Source organism: Zingiber officinale, chromosome 11B, assembly GCF_018446385.1.
Source record: "Zingiber officinale cultivar Zhangliang chromosome 11B, Zo_v1.1, whole genome shotgun sequence".
Taxonomy (NCBI): Eukaryota; Viridiplantae; Streptophyta; class Magnoliopsida; order Zingiberales; family Zingiberaceae; genus Zingiber; species Zingiber officinale.
In genome coordinates, this window is record NC_056007.1 from 60,349,120 (window position 1) to 60,374,610 (window position 25,491).

General features: G+C 40.1%; 1 protein-coding gene across 1 annotated transcript; it reads left to right on the forward strand.

Moving 5' to 3' along the window:
• Positions 1-1,379: 1,379 nt before the first annotated feature.
• On the forward strand, positions 1,380-23,831 carry LOC122033952 (cytochrome c1-like). The gene is made up of 2 exons (XM_042593096.1): positions 1,380-1,758; positions 23,743-23,831. The coding sequence occupies exons 1-2, from the start codon at positions 1,380-1,382 to the stop codon at positions 23,829-23,831; spliced, it is 468 nt and encodes a 155-aa protein (XP_042449030.1).
• Positions 23,832-25,491: the final 1,660 nt, after the last annotated feature.

The following is a 25,491-nucleotide window of genomic DNA, read 5'->3' on the forward strand; positions in this document are numbered from 1 at the left end:
TTAGAAAAACAAACCCAATAGTGGAACAAAAGCTAGATAAAGAAACTAGATAATTTACACTGACAGAACTTTACAGAATAACATATAATACAGTGCTTTGTACTTGCATATTAATCCAGAAAACATCCTTTCACCTAAGTGACAATTTTTCCAAAACATCATCATTCACAAAACATCATCATACTTTCAAAGGAGAAGTAATTTACCATGAAACCATACTACCAGACTGTTTGGAATAAGTAATATCAACTTTTAATTTGTATATCATATATAGTTGAAGAAAATACTTTCGTTTAATGGCCTAAATTCAACACAAATTGACAAAGAAAAGTGTTTTTTTTTGTTAATGCAAATATATTTAACCTCCAGCCTTTTCTTTGATATCGTTCGCTGTGGCCCAAGAAAGTTCCGGCGACTGCTTAATTACTTTACTCTTTTTTTGTATATATGAACATTTCTGAATTGGATTAGTTTCCATATGATCAATCTCTAAATTACTAAACTGCTGCTAAACAGCATTTAAGCTTTGTTCCTTTCTTCTAACGCTAATATTCGTCGATATTGAGATAGTTTATTTGAATAGCCCAGGTACAGTTAAATCTTATACAGAGCTTAGTTGGTTAACCAGTAAATTATTAACCAGCCGCCGCACTAACGATTCATGATCTTAGCAACTGTGTAAATAAGACCCTGGAAATCCTACAGCCCGAGTGAACCCAATCGGATTGTCGTAGCAAACACCCTTCACAACAACAGAGGCCCCTTGAGCCCCGACCTTCTCTACCCAAGTGGCCATAGCAATTCCAAAGCGACGAGTAACCTTAGTCGAGCAAGCAGTCTGGAACACCAACCACTGACATATCCTAACAAAAAATCAATTACAACAAGGTTAAACACAGAGAGCAACGTCAAGTTAACGATCAGATAACACCAATAATCCAGATGGATGGTTGTCACAAATTAAAACATCATCATTCACAAAACAGAAGTAGTACTACCAGACGACACGGCATCGAACGAACTCGGAGCAAAGGAACTGCCACTTCCAAAGGAGAAAGGAGAGGTCGAAATGCTGGTGATGGCAGGAGAGGAGGTAGCGTAGAGAAGAGAGAATAGAGGGGAGGAGGAGGCGGAAGCGGGCGCTGAAAGCGGAGAGGGCGACGCATGCTGATGGAGAGTGAGGAGCTGACGAAGCAAACAGTGTCTGAGCCGAGGACAAGGCCGGCGCCGGCGCCGGAGGGGAAGCGGAAGTACCAAACAAAGGAGAGGCAGCAGTGGAAGACGAACCGAAGCCGAAGTTGGGAGTCGAAGCCCCCAATCCAAAACCAAAATTAGGGCTTGAGGAAGCGGTAGGTGCGGCGGATGCTGAGGGAAAAGGGATGGGTTTGGGAGAAGAGACCGCCTGTGAGGAAATGAGACCGGGGGTAGTAGAGGCGGAGGATGGAGCAGATGGCGAGAAAAGACTAGAGGTAGTAGAGGCGGAGGATGGAGCAGATGGCGGGAAAAGACTGAAGGTAGAAGCGGCGGAAGATGGAGCAGACGTCGAGAAAAGACTGGAGGTAGAAAAGGCTGAGGATGCGGCCGATGAGGAGCCAAAGGTTGAGAGGCCGAAGAGAGATGGGGAGGAACCGGCGGAGGAAGAAGCGCCTAGGGAGAAACCAGTGGCGGAAGATGAGGCGGCGCCAGCGGCGGTGGGAGCGAAGGAGAAGGGGGAGGCGGAGGAGAGGGAGAAAGAGGAGGAAGCGGAAGAGACTGAGGGTTTGGGTCGACTTGGAGGAGTTTGGGTCGAGATTAGGGTTCAGAGGAGATCACGCGGCAAGGAGAGGAGAAGGCGCTCGTGGAGGGGAGAAGGCGGGAAGGAGCGAGTGGAGAGGAGGGGGGAGGGGGAGGCGCTCGTGGAGAGGAGAAGGAGAGGAGAAGGCACTCGTGGAGAGGAGAAGGAGAGGAGAAGGCACTCGTGGAGAGGAGTGGTGAGGAGAAGGCGCGCGCGCGTTGAGGGTTTAGAGTTTAGCAAAGCGAGGGCTGCGAATTTATTTTAAGTGAGTTTAGGGGAAACATACACAACACTTTAAAAAACGTTTTTTAAAAAAATGTTGTCTTTGACCATAAACAACAACACTAAAGACAACACTTCATTAAAAACCGTTGTCTTTAGTAAAAAGTAAATACCATAGACAACGCTTTTCACTAAAAGCGTTGTAAAACAAAGAACGACAACGTTTTTATTAAAAAGCGTTGTCTATTGGGTGTTGTTGAATGCAAAAATTCTTGTAGTGCTAATAGCCACATGAGAAAGTATATGACACTCATATAACGATCCATGATACTTTCTCATGGCGGGTCATTCAGTATACATTCTCTAATGCATACCCATGTGTCAACTTGATATCTCTATATCCATGACTTGTGAGATCAAGTCATCGAGTTGACCTACATGCTATTCTTATTGCATTAACATTGTCCCTGAATGTTAATACTCGACTAGGAATGATTAAGAGTAGTGTTCCCTATATCATCTCACTATCGATTCAACCAATCGATTGATATAGGTAAGAACCTTCTACTCAAGGACGTTGTTATACTTCGTTTATTTGGCACCAATACAAGTAAGTATAATAACCAAAAACCAAATGCCTTTATTTATATAGAATATGATACAACAAGTCTAAAAATACAATCATCAAATGATTGGCTCTAGGGCTCTAGCTAACAATCTCCCACTAGCACTAGTGCCAATCAGTGTAGGCTCTAAGCCCCAATGACCTAGTGTGACCATCATGCTTCCTCTGTGCCAAAGCCTTGGTCAAGGGATCTGTGATGTTAGCCTCTGTAGGTACTCTGCAAATCTTCACATCTCCTCTCTCGATGATCTCTCGAATGAGATGGAAGCGCCGTAGTATGTGTTTGGTCCATTTGGTGTGAGCGAGGTTCCTTCGCACGTGCTATAGCTCCATTGTTGTCACAATAGAGCTCAATAGGCAATGCTAGGAACCACCCCAAGTTCGATGATAAACTTGTGAATCCAAGCGCCTCCTTTACGCCTCGATGCGACAATGTACTCGACTTACATTGTAGAATCGACTCATGTGGTCAACTCTTCGATTGACAACACCACCATTAATGCAAAATACGAACCCCGACTGCGATCTATAGTCATCCTGGTCGGTCTGGAAGCTAGCATCACTGTAACCCTTTACAGCTAGCTCATCATCGCCTCCATATATCAAGAAATATTCTTTGGTCCTTCTTAAGTACTTAAGAATATTCTTGACCGCTATCCAATGACTTTCACCTGGATCTGACTGGTATCTGCTCGTCATGCTCAAAGCATACGAGACATCAGGTCGAGTACATAGCATGGCGTACATGATCGATCCTATGGCTGAGGTATAAGGGATCTGATCCATACGGTCTCTCTCCTCTCTAGAAGAGGGACCTTGAGTCTTCGAAAGACTCACGCCATGTGACATCGGCAGAAATCCCTTCTTGGAGTTCTGCATGACAAACCGTAGGAGTACCTTGTCAATGTATGTACTCTGACTTAGGCCAAGCAATCTCTTAGATCTATCTCTATAGATCTGTAGCCCTAGAATGCGGGATGCCTCACCTAAGTTCTTCATTGAGAAGCAACTCCTTAGCCAGGTCTTGACAGACTGAAGCATAGGGATGTCCTTCCCAATGAGTAGTATGTCATCCACATACAATATGAGGAAGACAACTATATCCCCTACAACCATCTTGTAGACACAAGGCTCATCTTCATTCATGATGAAACCAAACTGTTTGATTGCATCATTGAATCGAAGATTCCAGCTCCGAGAAGCTTGCTTTAGTCCATAATGGACCTATGCAGCTTGCATACTTTGCTAGTATGCTGTGGATCTATAAAACCCTCAGGTTGTGTCATGTACACATCCTCGAGCAGGTTTCCATTCAGAAACATGGTTTTGACATCCATCTGCCATATCTCATAGTCATGGTAGGCTGCAATAGCAAGCATGATCCGAATGGACTTAAACATCGCTACTGGAGAAAAGGTTTCATCATCGTCAATACCATGAATCTGCTTGAAACCTCTAGTTACCAAGCGACCCTTATAGATAAGTCCATCCATATCAGTCTTTCTCTTAAAGACCCACTTACACCCAATGGGTTTTACCCTTTCAGGTGGATCAACCAAAGTCCATAATTGGTTGGTGTACATGGATTCCATCTCGGATCTCATGACTTCTAGCCATTTCTCATAATCTGGTCTCATCACAGCTTCCTGATAGGTGGTAGGCTCATCCTCTATGAGCACAACGTCATCATGGTCAGACAAGAGAAATGAGTATCTCTTAGGCTGACGACGTACCCTATCAGATATGTGAAGAGGTATGTCTACTTGAACTGGTTGTTGTTCCTCAACTCTTTGTGGAACAACATCATCCACAAAACTTTGTGATTCCAGTTCAACTTCCATCGAGGCTTAAGTGCTAGGATCCGCATCTTGAACTTCTCCAAGATCGAATGTACTCCCACTAGTCTTTCTAGAAACAAAGTCCCTTTCTAGAAAGACTCCAGTCTAACTATCTTGTGTTGACTGAGAATGTAGAAGTAATATCCCTTAGTTTCCTTGGGATATCCAATAAAGTAGCACTTGTCGGATTTGGGTCCTAACTTGTCTGAGACTTGACGTCGAACGTAAGCCTCACAACCCCAAATCCTCATGAAAGACACCTGGGCATCTCTCCCAGTCCATATCCTATATGGTGTCTTTATCACGGCCTTGGATGGAACTCGGTTGAGTATAAAAGTTGTCGTGTCTAAAGCATAGCCCCAAATGTATGTCGAAAGATCTGTGTGACTCATCATAGATCGTACCATATCTAATAGGGTACGATTCCTCCTTTCGGATACACCATTCCACTGTGGTGTTCGGGGAGGAAATGGGATAGAATCCCACACTCAGCTAGATAGTCACGGAACTCATGGCTAAGGTATTCTCCACCTCGATCGGATCGAAGTATCTTAATACTCTTTCCAAGCTGGTTCTGTACTTCATTCTTGAATTCTTTGAACTTTTCAAAGGATTCAGACTTATGTGTCATCAAGTACACATAACCATATCTACTGAAGTCATCAGTAAATGTGATGAAGTACCTATAACCGCCTCTAGCAGCGATATTGAAAGTGTCACATACATCACTATGTATGAGTCCTAACAAATCAGTCGCTCTTTCGCTGTGCCCACTAAAGGGAGTCTTGGTCATCTTGCCTAGTAGGCATGACTCACACGTCTCATAAGATTCAAAATCAAATGAGTCCAGCAAACCATCCTTATGGAGCTGGGATAAGCGCTTGTCATTTATATGACCTAAGCGATAATGCCAGAGATAGGTTTGGTTCAGATCATTTGACTTGAACCTCTTGGTATTTATGTTATAGATAGGGCTTTCAAGGTCTAGAATATAGAGTCCGTTTATCAGAGGTGCACTACAATAGAATATATCGTTTAAATAGACGGAACAACATTTGTTCTTTATTGTAAACGAGAAACCTTTCTTGTCCAAACAAGAAACTGATATAATGTTCTTAGTTAATGCAGGCACATAACAACAATCGACTAACTCTAGTACAAGCCCAGAGGGTAGAGATAGAAAATAAGTCCCTACAACAACAGCAGCAACCCGTACTCCATTGCCTACTCGTAGGTCCACCTCGCCCTTTATCAATGCCCTGCTATTTCTCAGTGCCTGCACATCAGTACAATGTGAGAAGCACATCCAGTATCTAATACCCATGATGTAGAAATAGATAGATTGACTTCTATAACATATATACCTGAAGTGGAAGTCTCACTTCGCTTCTTCTTAAGACCCTCCAAGTATACCTTGCAGTTCCTCTTCCAGTGCCCGGTCTAACTGCAGTGGAAGCAGGTAGCATCCTTGGTGACCCCTCCTTTAGGCTTCAGTGCCTTGCCTTTTCCCTTGGCTTGGGACTTTCCCTTGCCTTTGGGCTTGCCCTTGCCCTTATGTTTCTGAACCATCAGAACAGTGTTGGGCTTAGCCTTCTTAAGGTTCAGCTCAACAGTTCGCAATATACTAAGCAGCTAGGGTAGTGGCTTGTCAATCTCGTTCATATTGTAGTTTAGAACGAATTGACTGTAGCTATCCGGCAAGGATTGCAAGATCAGGTCAGTGGCCAGCTCTTGGCCAAGTGGGAACCCCAACCTTTGTAGTGTTGGTGCAATATCCCTTAGGTCAAGGTTGACTGGTTTGACCAAGCTTGAGTCTTGGTCATAGTTTCGATGTTTGACAATACATGTAGACACATGGACAATGCAGGTGTAGTTGTTCATATGGGGAGATTCTGATCAGGGACTGATCAGTGTGAATGAAGAAGAGTCAAGTACAAATACCTGACTGGATGGAAACCCTGGTGAGTGAAGCCAGGTGAAAGTCCTAGTGAGTGAAGCTAGGCAGAAGGAAACCCTGGTGAGTGAAGCCAGGTGAAAGTCCTAGTGAGTGAAGCTAGGCAGATGGAAATCCTGGTGGTTGAAGCCAGGTGAAAATCCTAGTGAGTGAAGCTAGGTAAAAGTCCAAGTAGGTCAAGAGAGTGACCGGATACTTGGCATGAAAGAAAAGTCCAAGTAGGTCAAGAGAGTGACTGGATACTTGGCATGAAAGAAAAGTCCAAGTAGGTCAAGAGAGTGACCGGATACTTGGCATGAAAGAAAAGTCCAAGTGGGTCAAAGGGATTGACCGGACACTTGGTGAGGGAGTCCTAGCAGGTCAAGGGAGTGACTAGATGCTAGGCATGACGTACCAACAGGTTAAGGTTGACCGGATGTTGGTTTGGGAGGTTTGGGACTTGGTTTTGGGCAAAATCCAAGTGCTGGATCGATCAGTGGATCGATCCAGACCTTTCCCAGCGAACAGAAAGCTTCTGGATCGATCAGTGGATCGATCCAGAGGTCTCAATCGATCAGTGGATCGATTTGGACGTTGTTGCTTCGCGCGATAAGCGCTGGATCGATACGTGGATCGATCCAGGCGCTTTTCCAGAGCATAGAGGCGCTCTGGATCGATCCGTGGATTGATCCAAAGCCTCCCCGATCGATTGGGAAAAATCGAATCGATCGGGATCCGACTGTTGAGTCGTATTTGAGCCGCAGGCGAGCGTTGTCTTCGGCACTTCTTCACCGATTCATTTCAGATCTTCACCAGCTCCTCCACAGCGCTTCTAAAGCTCGAGATCGCCAGTTCTTGAAGGTTCTTGGAGGCTCTTGCAAGTCAAGAGGCGGATCAAAGCAAGAAGAAGAAACTAGGGTTAGGGTTTGTGCACTCATTGTAAGCTTGTAAGCTTGTATTTCTTTACTACCATTTCTTCTTCTTGTATTGAGTCTTGTAGGGCTTCTCCGCCCTTGGTAGTTACCATAAAGGAGAGTTTCATTAGTGGAGGGTGTGTGTGTTGGTGTGGATCCTTAGACTAGTCACCTTTTGTGAGGTGGATACCAAGTAAACCAACCGTGTTAGCGTTGTGTGATTTGTTTCTGTATTTTCCGCTGCACATCTTTGAAGAAACAAGCAACGCCGAACAACGGGCACGCGACGAGCTATTCACCCCCCCTCTAGCTACTTTTTTTCCTAACAAGTGGTATCAGAGCAAGGCCGCTCTTCACCGGAATCATCGCCGGAAGGGGCAAACAAAACAAGCAAAGCTAGAGGGCGAAGAAGTTCGAGCAAATTCATCAAAGTCAAAGAAATCAAAAGGCTCAACTTCAAGATGCAATTCCAAGATGGACTTGGATTTGACACAAGGGTGGCTCCACCATACACATCCACAAGCTTCGATTCTTGGAGATCAAGAATCGAAAATTTCTTAATGATGGAGATAGAGCAATGGTTTGCTCTCATGGAAGGATTTGAAGCTCCAACAAACTCCAAGGGCAAGCCTCTCAAGAAAAGTAAATGGAGTCAAGAGCAACTTCAAAGGAGCAAGGCAAACGATAAAGTGACCAAGCTTTTAGTCAACTTATTGCCAAGCAATACTTTGGCTCAAGTTGGAGAATTCAAGGATGCCAAGGAGCTTTGGAGCAAGTTGGCATTAATCCATGAGATCCCCTCCACTGTACCGAATTAAGAGGAATCTAAAGAGGGCGACTCAATGGATCAAGATCAAGAGGAGGACTCCAAGGTTGAGAGATGCTCAACCTCCGAAGAAGAAGTCCAAGAAGAAGCTTCATCCTCAAGGGAATGCATCGAAGGGAACAAGGAGGGAGCATACTCCTTGTTTCATATTCAAGATGATGAAGCCTCCACCTCTAGGATTGAGGGGGAGCGATCCTTGGTGACGCCGGATCAAGAAGAAGGAGAATCCTCCACATCCGGGTCAAGAGAAGAAGAGGATGAAGAAGCTTCCACCTCCACAAGTCAAGATAAATCAATTGGAGGGAAATCGATTTCGGATCAAGAGGAAGCCTCTACATTCATATCAAATGGAGGAGCAAGTGCCACCCCTACACAAGAAGGTATAAATAGTTCAATTAATAATAAGAATCATATTATATGTTTTGAATGTAGGGAACATGGGCACTACAAAAGCAAGTGCCCTAAATTGGCCAAGAAGAAGGGCCAAGTGGCAAAGGAGAAGCCAAAGGAGACCATCCCCAGAACAAAGAAGAGCAAGGAGCACATTGTGTGCTTCTCTTGCAATCAAAAGGGGCATTACCGGAGTCAATGCCCTAAGGGGAAGAAGATGGTCAAGGCTCAAGGAGGAAGCTCAAGTCAAGGGGGAGCCTCTAAGGTAAAAAGGAAGGTAACTTTTATTGAGCCTACCCCTTTACATTATGGTAAAAAGCATGCTAGTTCTAATTTTTATCATTTTAATGCAATTTACCATAAGAATAGAAAGCATGAGGGCTTTAAGGAAAAGCATGTGGCCCTACATGCCAAAACTACCCAACCTAAGGTTAGGAAGGTAGATAGACACTTGGGCGGGAACACTAAGGATAATAGATACATGCCCAAGAACAAAAATGCTCATGGACCAAAACCTAAGGATTTAATGATAGAAAATCAAGTCTTGAGGTCAAGACTTGATAAAATGGAAAAGACCCTAAAACGAATGGAAAATATCCTAAAAGGGAAAAATGAGCATAGCCTAGGTCTAGGAGCACAAAAGCCATCCAATGGCCATAGAGGTTTGGGATACAAACCAAAGGCTAAGAAGGATGTGCCCTCTTACCATAGGGTTCCATATAGTTATGGAACAAACCCTAAGTTTAGAGGTCAAGTCAAGGATACAAGGGAAGATATCCCTAGAAGTATCTTTGCAACCAAAGTGACTAAGACTTCTAAGAAGTCTAAGAAAGTCACTAACAAGGTCACAAGGGAGGCTATCCCTAGAGTTGACCTAGAAAGAGTGACCAAGGCTTCTAAGAAGCCAAACAAGGTCACTAGGAAGGTATCTAGGGAAGTTATCCCTAGTGAGTACCTAGAGCATCCAAGGAGCACCAATAGGTTTTGGGTTCCTAGGAGCATCTTCTCTACCCCATAGATGGGTTAGAGAGTGTCAACTCCGATTAGAAGGGTAGTTAACCCAACTTTGAGGAAATTGACACTCAAGGAGCATTTTCAAGGTTTTTGTTAACCTTTGAAAATAGAATGAAATTATAGTTTACTCCTTGAAAGAGTAAAATGTGTCTATTGGTGGAAAAATTGATTTTATCTTAAAATGGCACAAATTGGGAAAACCTTGAGAAATACCAAGTTGGGTTTTTGGTATTCTCTTGGAAATTTAAGGCAATCCGAGCCTTGATTTATGTGATTACTCTTATGGGAAAATGAAATATGCCAACATTTGAGGAATATTTTAAATTTTCAATTGGCATAATTAATTCAAGAGATTAAAGAAATGTCAAGTTGGGTTTTGACATTTTCTTAAGGAAATTGGGCAATCTAGGGTTTATGCTTAAGGATTAGCTAAGGATACTTAGATAGAAAATCTAGGTATATTTTTAATTATGCTAAATCTTGCCATGTTTGGTTGCCCATTATATGCCACGACATCATGTTTTATTTGTGCATTCATGACTTATTATGAAAAATTCAAAAATACCATGTCATGACATACATACATCATGTAGTTATAGGAAATTTTCTTCTGAAAATTATTCCTTTTTGATGTATGTCATAGAATTATCATGCATTATGTTATTTCCTTAAAATTAAGGACAAATGGCAGTGGTATACCAAATCACATCCTAGGTGGATGGTCAATAACCACTCAAAATGCCTAGATAGATATGCATGATCCCTAGAATAGGGCAAAACCAAAATCTCACATCTCACAAGGACTATAAGGTGACTTATATGTGTTTTAGTGCACATTAAATACAAGTGAGATGTTAGGATGATGAACAAAACTCAAGATGTTGATTTAGTGCATTCGTTTGAGTTTTTAAGTTCATCAAAACACATAGTTATGTGTTTTCCCATCATTGGGAAAGCTAATGTACAAGTCATGTGCATTAAGCCCAAGGAACATGGTGGGATATTGGTTTGAAAATGTTTTCAAAATGATTTTGGAAAACCTTGGTGAAGGCTATCTTTTGATAGTAATCACCATTGAATAGTTAGACACAAACTTGAAGAAAACACTAAAGTTTTTGCAAGTTTTCAAGTTTGTGTCAATCTTTGAAAATATGAAGTATTTTCATAGAAAATTATTTTTCCTTGATAGTATATGCCCTAAATAATGCCTACACAAAATTTCATGATTTTTGGATTTTTGTAGAATTTTCTAGGGGTTTCTGAAGTTGGCTGATTTTGAAATTCAGCAACTATCAGAGCTCCGATCGATCCATGGATCGATTGGAGTGTCTGAATCGATCCATGGATCGATTCATAAGGAAAGTCTCCCGCGAGCAGAAGCTCGCTGGATCGATCAGCCGATCAATCCAGGAAGTCTGAATCGATCAGTGGAACGATTCAGAAAGGTTCAATCGATTGGAACCCAACTCCAATCGATCCAAGTTGCTGATTTTGGCTGGGAAAGCCTGATTTCAACATCTTTAAACCTATTTTAGTCTAGGTAACCATTCCAAACCCCTTAAAATACATGTGTATACATAAAAAGGGGTGTTTTCATGTGAAAACAAGGATGGACTGGTTAAGGAAGGCTAAGTTGAAGTTTAGGTTGAGGTTTGTTTCAGATTTTGAATATTGGAACCTCAAAACTTCTACAATAGGGTTTCCTAAAGTTTTAGGGATTCCAAGTTATTGTTGGTGCAATGACAGAAGTTACCACCATGTCTTTAGGGGGAGGGACTCTTTAAAGGAACGAAAATTATTTTTCATAAACCTTGGAAGGTGGTTAACCTTCCGTTAAGTGAATAATGCTCAAGGATGGGCATTTGCCTACATTGAGGAAGAATGTAGGGTTAAGGATAAATGAAGGGTATGAGACCTTCATTATCGTGTTGGTCACAACGAGTGACGTTGTGAACAACGATGAGCAACTCTTCAGGGGGAGAGTTTTCAACAATGGGGCAGTTGTTGAAGTGTGTCCAAAATTGAGGCATGAGTTTATGTGTGCTCAGAGATGGGTTGATGTGTGCCAATAGGGGGAGAATGTGTGGTTTAAGTTAGGCCTTCATTACCTATGGGGGAGGTCATAGGGGGAGAATGAAGGGAACCAACATTCATAACATTCATACTTTGGCATGAATGGAGTTAAGGCTATGGGATTAGCTTAACTCAGAATGGTCCAAACTTAAAGGTATTGTCAAACATCAAAAAGAGGGAGATTGTTGGTGCAATATCCCTTAGGTCAAGGTTGACTGGTTTGACCAAGCTTGAGTCTTGGTCATAGTTTCGATGTTTGACAATACATGTAGACACATGGACAATGAATGTGCAGTTGTTCATATGGGGAGATTCTGATCAGGGACTGATCAGTGTGAATGAAGAAGAGTCAAGTAGAAATACCTGACTGGATGGAAACCCTGGTGAGTGAAGCCAGGTGAAAGTCCTAGTGAGTGAAGCTAGGCAGAAGAAAACCCTGGTGAGTGAAGTCAGGTGAAAGTCCTAGTGAGTGAAGCTAGGCAGATGGAAATCCTGGTGGTTGAAGCCAGGTGAAAACCCTAGTGAGTGAAGCTAGGTAAAAGTCCAAGTAGGTCAAGAGAGTGACCAGATACTTGGCATGAAAGAAAAGTTCAAGTAGGTCAAGAGAGTGATAGGATACTTGGCATGAAATAAAAGTCCAAGTAGGTCAAGAGAGTGACCGGATACTTGGCATGAAAGAAAAGTCCAAGTAGGTCAAGAGAGTGACCGGATACTTGGCATGAAAGAAAAGTCCAAGTGGGTCAAAGGGATTGACCGGACACTTGGTGAGGGAGTCCTAGCAGGTCAAGGGAGTGACTAGATGCTAGGCATGACGTACCAACAGGTTAAGGTTGACCGGATGTTGGTTTGGGAGGTTTGGGACTTGGTTTTGGGCAAAACCCAAGTGCTGGATCGATCAGTGGATCGATCCAGGCTCTGGATCGATCAGTGGATCGATCCAGACCTTTCCCAGCGAACAGAAAGCTTCTGGATCGATCAGTGGATCGATCCAGAGGTCTCAATCGATCAGTGGATCGATTGGGACGCTGCTGCTTCGCGTTGGATCGATCCAGACGTTTTTCCATAGCACAGAGGCGCTCTGGATCGATCCGTGGATCGATCCAAAGCCTCCCCGATCGATTGGGAAAAATCGAATCGATCGGGATCCGACCGTTGAGTCGTATTTGAGCCGCAGGCGAGCGTTGTCTTCGGCACTTCTTCACCGATTCATTTCAGATCTTCACCAGCTCCTCCACAGCTCTTCTCAAGCTCGAGATCGCCAGTTCTTGAAGGTTCTTGGAGGCTCTTCCAAGTCAAGAGGCGGATCAAAGCAAGAAGAAGAAACTAGGGTTAGGGTTTGTGCACTCATTGTAAGCTTGTAAGCTTGTATTTCTTTACTACCCTTTCTTCTTCTTGTATTGAGTCTTGTAGGGCTTCTCCGCCCTTGGTAGTTACCATAAAGGAGAGTTTCATTAGTGGAGGGTGTGTGTGTTGGTGTGGATCCTTAGACTAGTCACCTCTTGTGAGGTGGATACCAAGTAAACCAACCGTGTTAGCGTTGTGTGATTTGTTTCTGTATTTTCCGCTGCACATCTTCGAAGAAACAAGCAACGCCGAACAACGGGCACGCGACGAGCTATTCACCCCCCCCCCCTCTAGCTACTTTTGGTCCTAACATGTAGGTTCTCTATGTACCCAATCATTTTGAGTACATATGGGCCTACAGGAGCCCCGTCTGACATCTTGCACTGAAACAGTGCCCTTGAGATCTCAAATCTCTCATGCCTCGCTTGACCTTGATACAGTTGACGAAGATGTTCAACCATATCGTAAGCGCTCATTAACTCGTGTTGCTTCTGAAGCTCAGAGTTCATGGTCGCGAGCATTAGACAAGACACATCTAATGCGTCATCTTGATGCTTCTTGAAAGCATCTCGGTCAGCTCGCGGGGCAGTGGCAGGAGGAGCCTCCGGAATGGGTTGCTCCATAACATACAGTTTACGTTCTTGGGTGAGAACTATTCTCAAGTTCCTGTACCAGTCCAGGAAATTTGCTCCGTTGAGCTTGTCCTTCTCAAGAACAGATCGTAGGGATAAAGTGATTGTATTTGACGTCATGGTTATCTACAACAGAAAAATGCAGAAATAAATATCATATTCTTAATCATTTAATTAGGCCTTTAACTAAATGATGCTCCCACTGAATTCTATAATTCATGTGGGACAAGATCCACATCATACTAACCCTTGAGTTAGCTTTGGCTAATACGCCCAAGACTTAGTATGATTGGTAGGTAACTAATTACCAATTACATCTCTATGCAACTCTTGTTTATAGGATAAAATCCGCATTTATATTAAAACTCGAGTTAGCTTTGGCTAATACGCCTAAGAGTTAATATAAACGTGATTTTGACCTATCTACCAACCATTGGATAATGTCTATAGTTAAACTCGATCCAATTGAGTTAACTAGTTACTCAATCTAATTGAGTTGTACTCATCCATGCGTTGAAAGGCGGGACCAAGATTGTCCTTCTGTACCCTACCAAGATAGTATGTGTTGCTCTGCTTTGGCAGATTCAACAACAACATGCGATCGAGGTAGTGGTAGGTATCACGGCATGGTAGGCATTACGAGTTGTCACGATTTAGATCTAATATAAACGATGATGCGTATCATATACTCGATAGATCTAATCTAATCATGGGGTGCATCATGTGCACGATTTAGATCTAATCTAATCGTTAGGCACTAATTAATTACTTAATTAACTAGCATGTATCATATACACACAAAAGCAATTAATTAAATAATTTTGTGATTATGCCATGGCCCTACTACGATCTTCTCAAGCCAATGAGAAGATCGGATGGTCAACCTAAGGTCAACAGCTTCTCAAGCGCCTTCCTTTTGACCACCTTGTGTTGCTCGCGTCTTCCTCGTAACTCCATCTTGAGTGGACCTTCCACCGCTTCAAAATTTACATTACATTTTTGAAACTCGAGTTACATTCGAGTCTAAATCTAATTTACAACCAGAATATAAAAAGGGAGGCACGACTCGCAGGTCGCGTATCAAATACATCACACGCAAACACACAAAATGGCACACAGGCCATATTTTGAATTACAACACAAATTATCCAATCGAATTGGGTATTTGGGCCATAACTATCACAAAAATAATATATAATTCAAAATTATATATTTCTATAATTTTCTGTAATTTTTTCTATAATTTTTACAATTTTTACGAGTACAATTTCCCGGCGGTTCCGTTTAGCGATTTTCAGGCGCAATCGCGGAACGAATCCCCTTGCGGGGCCAGGAGCAGCGCCCCTACCTGAGATATAACCATCGCGAGGGTTCCTTTGCGATCTAACAGCGCCTTAGCCCGCTGTCCCAAAAAGTTTTGGGGCGAAACTTGACCGTTTTGGGAAAAACTTCTCAGTAGTCGAAGCCTACAAGTGTCGAAACACTTGTGCTTCGCTTCTACGAGAAAAATACTCATAAAAACTATAAAAATCATAAATTTACAGAATATTACAGAACTGAAAATTTTCATAAAACACAAAATAAACTCGTATTCGTCTTCGCACGTGGCTCTGATACCACTGTAGGATTTTTCGGGCCGCGAAAACCACTTTTTCGCGTCGCGGAAACCCCGAAAGCCCCTAGCCAACGGATCCGTGCAAAGAAAAGGTTTGAAAAATATACGAATACGAGTTTCTATCTAGATCTACACTTAGATCCACAAAAGAAAAAGGTTATACCTTTGAAGCGAAGCCCTTCGCGTTCCCGCTCGTCCAAATAGTGACGGATCTCGAAGTTGTCAACGTAGACAACTCTCTATATGTATCCACACAAACAAGTAGGTGGAGAAAAACCACACAAAAGGTGTGCTAGCACCTTTGGATGGTTCGGCCAAGAGAGGAGAGGGAGAGCAAAATTGGAGCAAGGAAGAAGATGATGGAATGAATGAGATTAATTCACAAAATGAAAACACATCAACCCATTCATGTGGCCGGCCACATTAAGAGGGTGTGTAACTCCCATGGAATGCCAAGAGTCACAACTCTTGGTAACTCCCATGAGGTGGCATCCCACTTAAGCAAGCATGATGATGTGGAGCATCATCATTGGCCCACTCAATGCCAACTCACCAATGAGGTGGCATAAAGTCAAGTCAAACTTGACTCTTCATCTTCCTCTCAAGTCAAGTCAAACTTGACTTAATCTCTCTCATGGTTGATCTAATCCAACCATTTAATTCAAGCCAATTTAATATATAATGAATCTAATTCATTTAATTAAATTGATTCAATGAGTCATAATCCAAATTAGACTAATTAAACACATGAATCAACTTGAGTCTAGCTCAATTAGCCCAATTAGGATTACTCTTAATCCAATTTGATTCATCAAATGAATCTAATCCTCTTGGTTCATCATATGAACATAATCTCCATCTAATTGTCCTTAGTGTGTGACCCTATAGGTTCTTGTAACGTTGGCAATGCCCCTAAACCCATTTAGGATCATAAGTAATGAGCGGTATCTAGCAACACATCATTACTACCCAATGTTACAAGAATGTTGAGATCCAACATCACCTTTGTGACTACTAATTGTGACTCCTCACAAAATATGACACGTGTCCTTCTATCCTAGACATCTAGATTGATCAATGTGAGGCATAGACCGTGTCATCCTCTGATCAATCTAAATCTTGAACTCCAAGTAGACTTACTAAATCAAATGAGCTCAATATCTTATATGACTCATTTGGGCATGGCCATGCACTTTGTGGTCTCACTCTATCAAGAATACCGATGTCTCTCCCGTCATATAGGAGGGATAGATCCCATCTACATCACTCACATCCCTCCGCATAATTTGTTACATACCCAGTAATCGCTTTTATAGTCCACCCAGTTACGGGTGACGTTTGACGAAATCAAAGTACATAACTCCTTATGTAAGGAACCATGGTGAGTTCAGGTCCAAGGACTAGTAGTCATACTAATAGCCACATGAGAAAGTATATGACACTCATATAACGATCCATGATACTTTCTCATGGCGGGTCATTCAGTATACATTCTCTAATGCATACCCATGTGTCAACTTGATATCTCTATATCCATGACTTGTGAGATCAAGTCATCGAGTTGACCTACATGCTAGTCTTATTGCATTAACATTGTCCCTGAATGTTAATACTCGACTAGGAATGATTAAGAGTAGTGTTCCCTATATCATCTCACTATCGATTCAACCAATCGATTGATATAGGTAAGAACCTTCTACTCAAGGACGTTATTATACTTAGTTTATTTGGCACCAATACAAGTAAGTATAATAACCAAAAACCAAATGCCTTTATTTATATATAATATGATACAACAAGTCCAAAAATACAATCATCAAATGATTGGCTCTAGGGCTCTAGCTAACACCTTTTACTAAGGCCCTTCTGGAGAAAGCTTTTGATCGACATGTTGATGGAATGTGAATCAGATGTATCGCATCGTTTATGACAGTATAGTCTTTTAGTATAAGTGGGAGATTGTTAGAGTGTATACTAAAAGCTTAGCTTTTTGTAAACATTTATTTTGAAATAAAGAATCACATTGGTCAAATGTCTACATTTATATGCTAAGTGTAGTAGTTCAATTAATTTATATTGTAGATAACATGGTGTATGGTGTCACACACAAAAGATCATGTTATCGATTCCTTATAATTTATAAACAGTAGCTCACAACTAAGATGGATAGGAACAAACCATTGGAATAGTCGTAATGTAATTTGACATTAGTTTATCTTGACTATAAAATTATACTAGTACACTCTGAGTGTATTGAGCAGGACCATTTAAGAAAAGTTGTTTTTATACTGACTGCATAAAAGACCAAGACCTTTGTTATTATGGAAGTGTGTGCTCTTAATCATGATATAATAATAAGCACATATACTCAATATTCATTTTCTTTAATTTATCAAAGGGTGCGATTTAGTTCGATAAATCAAAAGGCCCGATAAGTTGGGAAATAGTATTATTTATATGGTGTGTTGTTGATTATAGAATGAAACTGTGTCCTAGTAATCTAGGTTGATGATGCCCCCTTGAGGAGCTCATAAGGATTGTCGTGTAAACCCTGTAGGTGGACTTAGTCCGACATGACGATAAGGTTGAGTGGTACTACTCTTGGAGCTAGATATTAATTAAAGTGAATTGTCAGTAACACATTTAATTAGTGGGCATTCTATATATTAAACACAGGGAGATTAACATACTTATTATAAGAAGGATCTCATATAGTAATATGGGATTGGTGCGGTAGTTTAATAATAACTCTTTAGTGGAATGAGATATTATTGATGAACTCGAGTTGGGTGTTCGGGGCGAACACGGGAAGCTCAAGTTCATCGGGAGACCAAAACCAATTCCTCCTCTCGGTCCCTGTCGTAGCCTCTTAATTATAAAGTCTTATACCCACCTATACCCACCTTCTTACCCATCCTTAGGTGGCCTATCAAGCCAAGCTTGGAGCCCAAGCAAGGGCCGGCCAAGACATGGCTTGGATGGGTTGAAGTGTGGCCGACCCTAGCTTGAACCCAAGCTTAGGTGACCGACCATAATAAATTAAAAGGATTTTATTTTTTAAAATCTTTCTTATGTGGAAGTCATGGTTTTAAAAGAGAGTTTAAAATCTAAATCTTTCCTTTTATAGCTTTTTACAAAAGATTAAGAGAAAGGTTTGATATCTTTCCTTATTTGTAGTTAAAAGGAAGATTTTAATTTTTTATAAAACTTTCCTTTTTTGTAACCATCCTCATGATTTTAAAAAAGAGTTTTAAAATTATAAATCTTTCCTTTTATAGTTTTCTACAAATGATTAAGAGAAAGATTTGATATCTTTCCTTATTTGTAGTTAAAAGGAAGATTTTAATTTTAGAGAAAACTTTATTTTTTGTAAATCATCCACATGTTTTAATAGAGGGATTTTAATTTATAAAAGTTTTCTTTTATGACCAACCATGAAGGGAATTTTTTAAAGAGAAATTTTTATTTCCAGAAACAAATTAGGAAGTTTTAATTTTGTGTTTAAAACTTTCCTTGTTTGGAGGACAAAGAGGTGGCCGACCATTAAGGGTTTAAAAGGAAATTTTTAAATAAATTTTCCTTCTTAAACATTGGCAAGGAATATAAGGAAATTTTATTTATTAAACTTTCTTTATTTGCCAAGACCACGGAATATAAAAGAGAGGGTAGAGGTGCCTTACCTCATAACCTATCATCTATTATTTCTCTTCTCTTCTTTGGTGCGGCCGACCCTCATCCTCTTTCCCTTTTCTTCTTCTTTTGCCGGTGGCATCAACTCTTTAGGAGACCCTTGGTGGCCGGATTGCTTGGAGAAGAAGTAGAGAAAGGAGGCTTTGTTTCTTTGCATCCCTTGAAGCTTGGTTGGTGGTCGAAGACCTTCATCTCTAGGAGATTCTTGGTGGTCGAAACTTCCAAGGAGAAGAAGGAGGCTTGGGTGGATTCTCGTCTCGGTAGATTGTCGCCCACACGACATCCGAGATAAGAAGAGGAATACGATAGAAGATCATGAGGTCTATAAGCTATCAAAGGCATAACTAGTTATTAGTTTCCGCATCATAACTAGTTCATCCTTTTATTTAGATTTTGAAATACCAAACACAAGAGGCTAACGTTTCTAGGTTTTGAATTTATGATTCGAGTTTGTGTTTCTTTTATTTTTTCGAACTTGTGATTCGATTGTTCTTTTTAGTTAAACCTAGGGTTACTATAAAGAAATTAAATATTGAATATCGTTGAAAGACTTTGTCTAGGAAGTGGTTGATGTCCCATACCCAAGAAGGCCTAGTGCCTCGCCATGTTTAACCTGGAAGCCGATCTCTGAAATTAATATTTAATTGAATTTGTAACATGGGTGCATTTGGATCAATAATGTTAAGCATCATTTGCGATCCAAGTCTAAACCACTAAGAACAGATAAGTTGAATTTGGAATCAATGATGTTAAGTTCCGCTTGCGATTCCAAATTTAATTTCTAAAGAACATAATAGGTTGTTAGGAATGGTTCGGGACTTGTACAAAATTTTTGTACAAGGGAATCAATACGATATTTCGAGTATCAACCAACAGTTTAACCTGGAAGCCGATCTTTGAAATAGATATTTGATAACTTTTGTAATATGATTTAACTTAGGAAGATCACATTAGTTAAACTTGGAGTAAAAATGTTAAGTATCATTTCAATCCAAATTTAACTTCTGAAGGAAAATTTGGATTAATAATGTTAAGCATCATTTGCAATCCAAATTAACTTCAGTAGAGCACAAGGGTAGCTAGGATAGTTCTATGCTTGTACAAATTTTGTACTGGGGAACTAGGACGGTATTCCGAGTAGCAACCAACAAGATGCTCCAAGCTTGGTCGACCACAATTTGGCTCCATCCTTTGGCTTGGTCGGCCCTAGCTTGGGCTCCAAACTTGGCTTGGCCGGCCACAACAAGATGGGTAAGAAACTTGACTTTAAGTGGGTATAAGACTTTATAATTAAGAGGCTATGATAGGGACCGAGAGGAGGAATTAGTTTTGGTCTCCCGATGAACTTGAGCTTCCCGTGTTCACCCCGGGCACCCAACTCGAGTTCATCAATAATATCTCATTCCACAAAAGAGTTATTATTGAACTACCGCACCAATCCCATATTACAATATGGGCTCCTTCTTATCATGAGTGCGTTAGTCTCCCTGTGTTTAAGATATTGAATGCCCACTAATTAAATGAGTTACCGACAACTCACTTAATTAATACTAGCTCCAAGAGTAGTACCACTCAACCTTATTGTCATGTCGGACTAAGTCCACCTTCAGAGTTTACATGACAATCCTTATGAGCTCCCCAAGGGGACATCACCAACCTAGATTACTAGGACACAGTTTCATTCTATAATCAACAACACACCATATAAATAATATCACTTCCCAACTTATCGGGCCTATTGATTTAACGAACTAAATCTCACCCTTTGATAAATTAAAGAAATAAATATTAAGTATATGTGCTTGTTATTATATCATGATTAAGAGTAGCACTTTCATAATAACAGAGGTTTTGTTCTTTTATGTAGTCAGTATAAAAAGAAACTACCTCAAATGATCCTGCTCAATACACTCATAATGTACTAGTATAATTTTATAGTCAAGATAAACTAATACCAAATTACAATACAACCACTCCAATGGTTTGTCCCATTCCATCTTGGTTGTGAGCTACTATTTATAATTTATAAGGAACTGATAACATGATCTTCTGTGTGACACCACACACCATGTTATCTACAATATAAATTAAATGAACAACTACATTTAGCATATAAATGCAGACATTTGACCAATGTGATTCTTATTTCAAAATAAATGTTTATACAAAAGCTAGACTTTTAGTATGCATTCTAATAATTGCCAGCTTAGTAACTCAATAGAATTGGTGCATAGAACTCTGCCGAGGATCTTTGGGAGAAATTTTTAGAATTACATGAAGGTACATCTGAAATAAAATTAGCCAGAAGAGATCTACTCAAAAGACAACTAAGTAACTTCTTACTTGAAAAGGGAGAAATTATTGCTCAGATACACTCCAAGCTAAAGGAGTTAATTACAGGGCTTAACAACCTTGGTTAATTGGTAACAAATTGAGACTCACTTAGATATGCTCTAAATGTTTTTCCAAGAACTCAAGAGTGGATTTCGATAGTACACTCCTACTACATCTCTAAGGACCTCAAGGTATGTAATTTAGAAAAATTATTTTCTACTTTAGAATTACACGAGTCAAGATGTGTTGGACTAAGAAAAGAAAAGAAGCCAAAAAAAACTTAGTTCTAAAAGTTAATAAAAAGAATGAGCTGGATTCAGAGTCATTTCTCGACGAAGATTTGGAGGCTTATATGGTAAGAAAATTTAAACAATTATTTAATTCTAACAATTTTAATAAGAATCAAGCAAAGAAGTTTCTACAAAGAAAAAGAAAAGTTAGGTGCTACAACTGTGATGAAGAAGGGAATATCAAGGACAATTGTCCAAAATTAAAAGGCACAAAAAAGGACAAGAACAAAGGGTCAAGAAAGTTCAAGCATAATAAGTCAAAGCAATGTGGAGCGACTCGTCTTTAGAAGAGTTCAAGACCAAGGAATATGCCAAACTAGCACTAATGACCAACCACCAACCTAAAGACGGCCAAAGCATTTCAGAAGAGAGCAATGATGAAGGGGGAGCACCCACCTATGAATCTGACACGGAAAGTGAGGTATGATTCTTACCCTCTAAAAATTATATGTTATAATAAAAATTCTATCTAGATCATTATGAAAATTTAGGAGTATGTTTCTTGAAACTAGAAAAGAAAAATCAATAGTAGAAAAAAAATGGGAAAATGCATGCTTAGAACTAGAAAAGATTAAAAATGGAAATAAAAATTAAAAGATCAAATAGAGATGTTCAACAAGGATTCTACATGCTCAAATTCAATTTTTTTTACAAGTTCCAAATTTTTGATATTTTAGAGGGCCAAACTGGTATTTGAGAAATCATAAAGGCCAAATTGTAATGATTTTAAGAAACTATGTATATTCAAAATTTTCCAATATAGATTTCTATCTACTGGATTTATCAAAAAATTTCTTGAAATCATAGGTGCTCTCTCCACCAATTGGGGAGCCACCTCTATTGGGATTGTAACCAGAGTCAGGGGTCTTCTTTCCTCGGGTGCTACTTCAAAAAGATCAATAATGGTTGCTATGTGCCTCTAGTTCTGCCATAGTAAGCTTCATCACCTTGTTCAGTGATGTCCTCATCATCTTGCCAACTATAAAAAATAATATGTCTTTAGTTAGATATTAAAACTTGTGATGATGAGAATTCTTACCAAACGAAGTGTTGAGGGGTGTCGGTCTAGTGCTCAACCTAAACATATGCAGCAGTTCTTCCTCAAATAGGGCATTGCTGCTAAACTACAAATCCAATAGCTTTTGGGACACACTGAAGTAGCCCCGCTCCAAGTGGTAGTCCTTCAAAACTTGAGGTGGGGGCAATTCCCACTGCCAGCGAGTCAGACAAGAAATGGAACCTAGGGGTTTGACAAAGAAGAACTCGGGTTTTGATAACCATCATTTTGTCACATTATTTAGGATCCTATATTTGAATTTTTTGAGTTGATTGTGTGCTAAATCTATATTTATATCATGTTTCATAAGTTAGACTTATTTTTGAGCTTTAATACAATATATCATTTATTTGTGAAATTATGGTTAATCATTTAAACGTGGTTTTTGTAGGCAATGAAGGGGCCATGGACTCAAGCCGGATCGATCAAAATTGGGCTCAATTCTGAGATTAATTAGGGAGATCAATTTTTGAAGTAATCTAGGTTGTTCATTCGAGATTTGATGAGATCTAGGCCATCCATCACAATCTGATCCATCCAAGTCAAAGATAGAGTAGATCAGGACCACTGATCTAGATTTGAAGCTTTTGAACCAGATCTGAATCGATCCAATCATTGATCAAGATCTAGAGAATTCTAGGCCATTGATTCAGATCTAGGAGATTTAAATTGAGAAGATATGGTAACAGAAAGCTTCGTCAAATTTGTTACAAAGCACACGATAGTGTGAAGCAGGGGGAGGAAGATCACGATTTCCACCACCACTGTCGGCCACCAGAGATCGATCCTTCTCATCCACCAAGGTCTAGGGGATTTTCCTACCTCGTTCATCTCCATCTCCATCTCCACATCCATCAGAGCTCCAGCCATCATTTCCATTCTCCGCTAGTTTCATCCTCCGATCGTTGGCTACCCCTCGTCTCCACGATCCACACTGCGACCTATCACCAAGAGGTTCAAGGGCTTTTCCTTACTTATCAAATTCCACCTCCAACCTACCAATCGTAGTCCAATCATCACCTCCGATCAACATCCTTAGTTCATCTTATTGTCGAGTTCCTTATCTGATGCACATCAGATCCAAGCTAAGGTTTCCCTAGTTTGATTAGTGTGAATCTTTTTGGATGCTAGTTTTTTCATCTTTGTTTGACTTGTCGCTTTATTGTTGCAGTTGATCATGGCATAGTTGATTCAAATTCCCGTGCTATTGCTTTGAGACCTTCGGTTAATGGCACTGTTCTCGATGTTTACACAATTTAGGTTTTGCTTAATTACTGCATTAGGTTATTTTTGTTTGTTATTTCTTTCAATGTAGTAGGTTAGATTAGTTAGATTCCTTGTTGTTAATTTCTCATAAATTGAATTGCAATCGTAGTGTAGGTTTCTTGAATTTTTTTTAATTGCATTCCTTAAGTTTCCTTGTTTTATTACTGTAATGTTCTTTCATGAATTGTTCTATGGATGTAGTATACATGTTTTACTTCATGTCATTGTATTACTTCATGATGCCATTATTTCCTTCATGTTTATAGTTTAGTGAATTTGTATTTATAATGGTTGAATTGAATTCCATTCTTTGGGTGTAGCTTTAGCATTTGAAAATCCAACCCAATTTTGAATAAATTTGATCCTAAGATTTGAATTCACCAGATACACTCCTTGAGAGACAATCCGAGTCATTCCCTATATTGTACTAGTGTAGGAAGGGGTTTTGATATTTAATTTGATACTCATTTCATGACAAAATTAGGGTTTATCAGTTTTCAACCCTTGTGTGATGAAGGAAGCTCCTTGATCAAATTAATCCCAACTCAGGAGGCAAAGAAAAAGACCTCATTCTCCATCTTCTTCAAGTAACAGAAGAAATTGAAGAAGCGAGAAGAAAGCGGAATACGATATAAATGGAAATAGATTACCACCCAAGTCAAGATGCGGAAGGAATTGGGACAAAGTTGTAAAACTGGGATGTGAAAATATTGCAATACTTTGATAAAGAAAACTAGGATAGAAAAACATAACCCACTCAACATGCTTCATAAGAAGGTCACAAAACGCGGAGAAGGATGATCCATCCGATCATTACTATTTGGAAGCCCTAACAGATGATCGATCGGAATCCCATAAGTCATCCTTAACTAATCTAAGGATGTATCCGTAAATCTTGAGGTGGTAGATCTATACTAAGAAGCAGAGGAAGATTCTCCGATCATAGATTATGCTACCAAAAAATAGTGAAAAAAAGAATCCTAAAGACCAACTAAAACAACTTATTGGTTGAGAAGGAGAGCTTGGAGATGAAGAAGATGAAGAATGACGAATGCATAATTAGCAATTGTGTGTAGAGACATTCTTATCTAACCAAATATTGGCCGACTCGCTCAATAAGGACTGTTGGATCTCTGTTGTTACAAGAGAGGGATAAATCTTTTACCATAGGATTAAACACATGGAACAAATAAAATCTAAGTAATCAGTACATGGTAAAAGATGCTTAGTCTCCTCTATCGTAGGTCACATCATATTAATACGATGCAACCTCATAGACACACTAGTACATTCTTGGCTTGAGAATCAAGGCATATGATACAGATGGCATACTTAAAAGGAGTGGTTGCATTTAAAGACATAATGACTGAGATTTTCCAACATTTAATGTGTAATTTCTTTAGAAATACACAATAGATCTACCAAGTTGCTTAAGCAATAGAGGCAATTGAAATTGTTCCGATCACACAATAATCTAGTCAGTCAGACTCTCACCTCCTTCGACTAGATTTGAAGGGAAGACTTGTGATCCAGAGGATAGTTAGTGGGCACCACATGGATAAAAAAGATGGTGACCTTGCTATGGTGGTGATTCTAACAAAGCTAAAACTGAGTTGATCCCCAACTTTTGGGGCGCGCCCCAACTTCTTGGGCA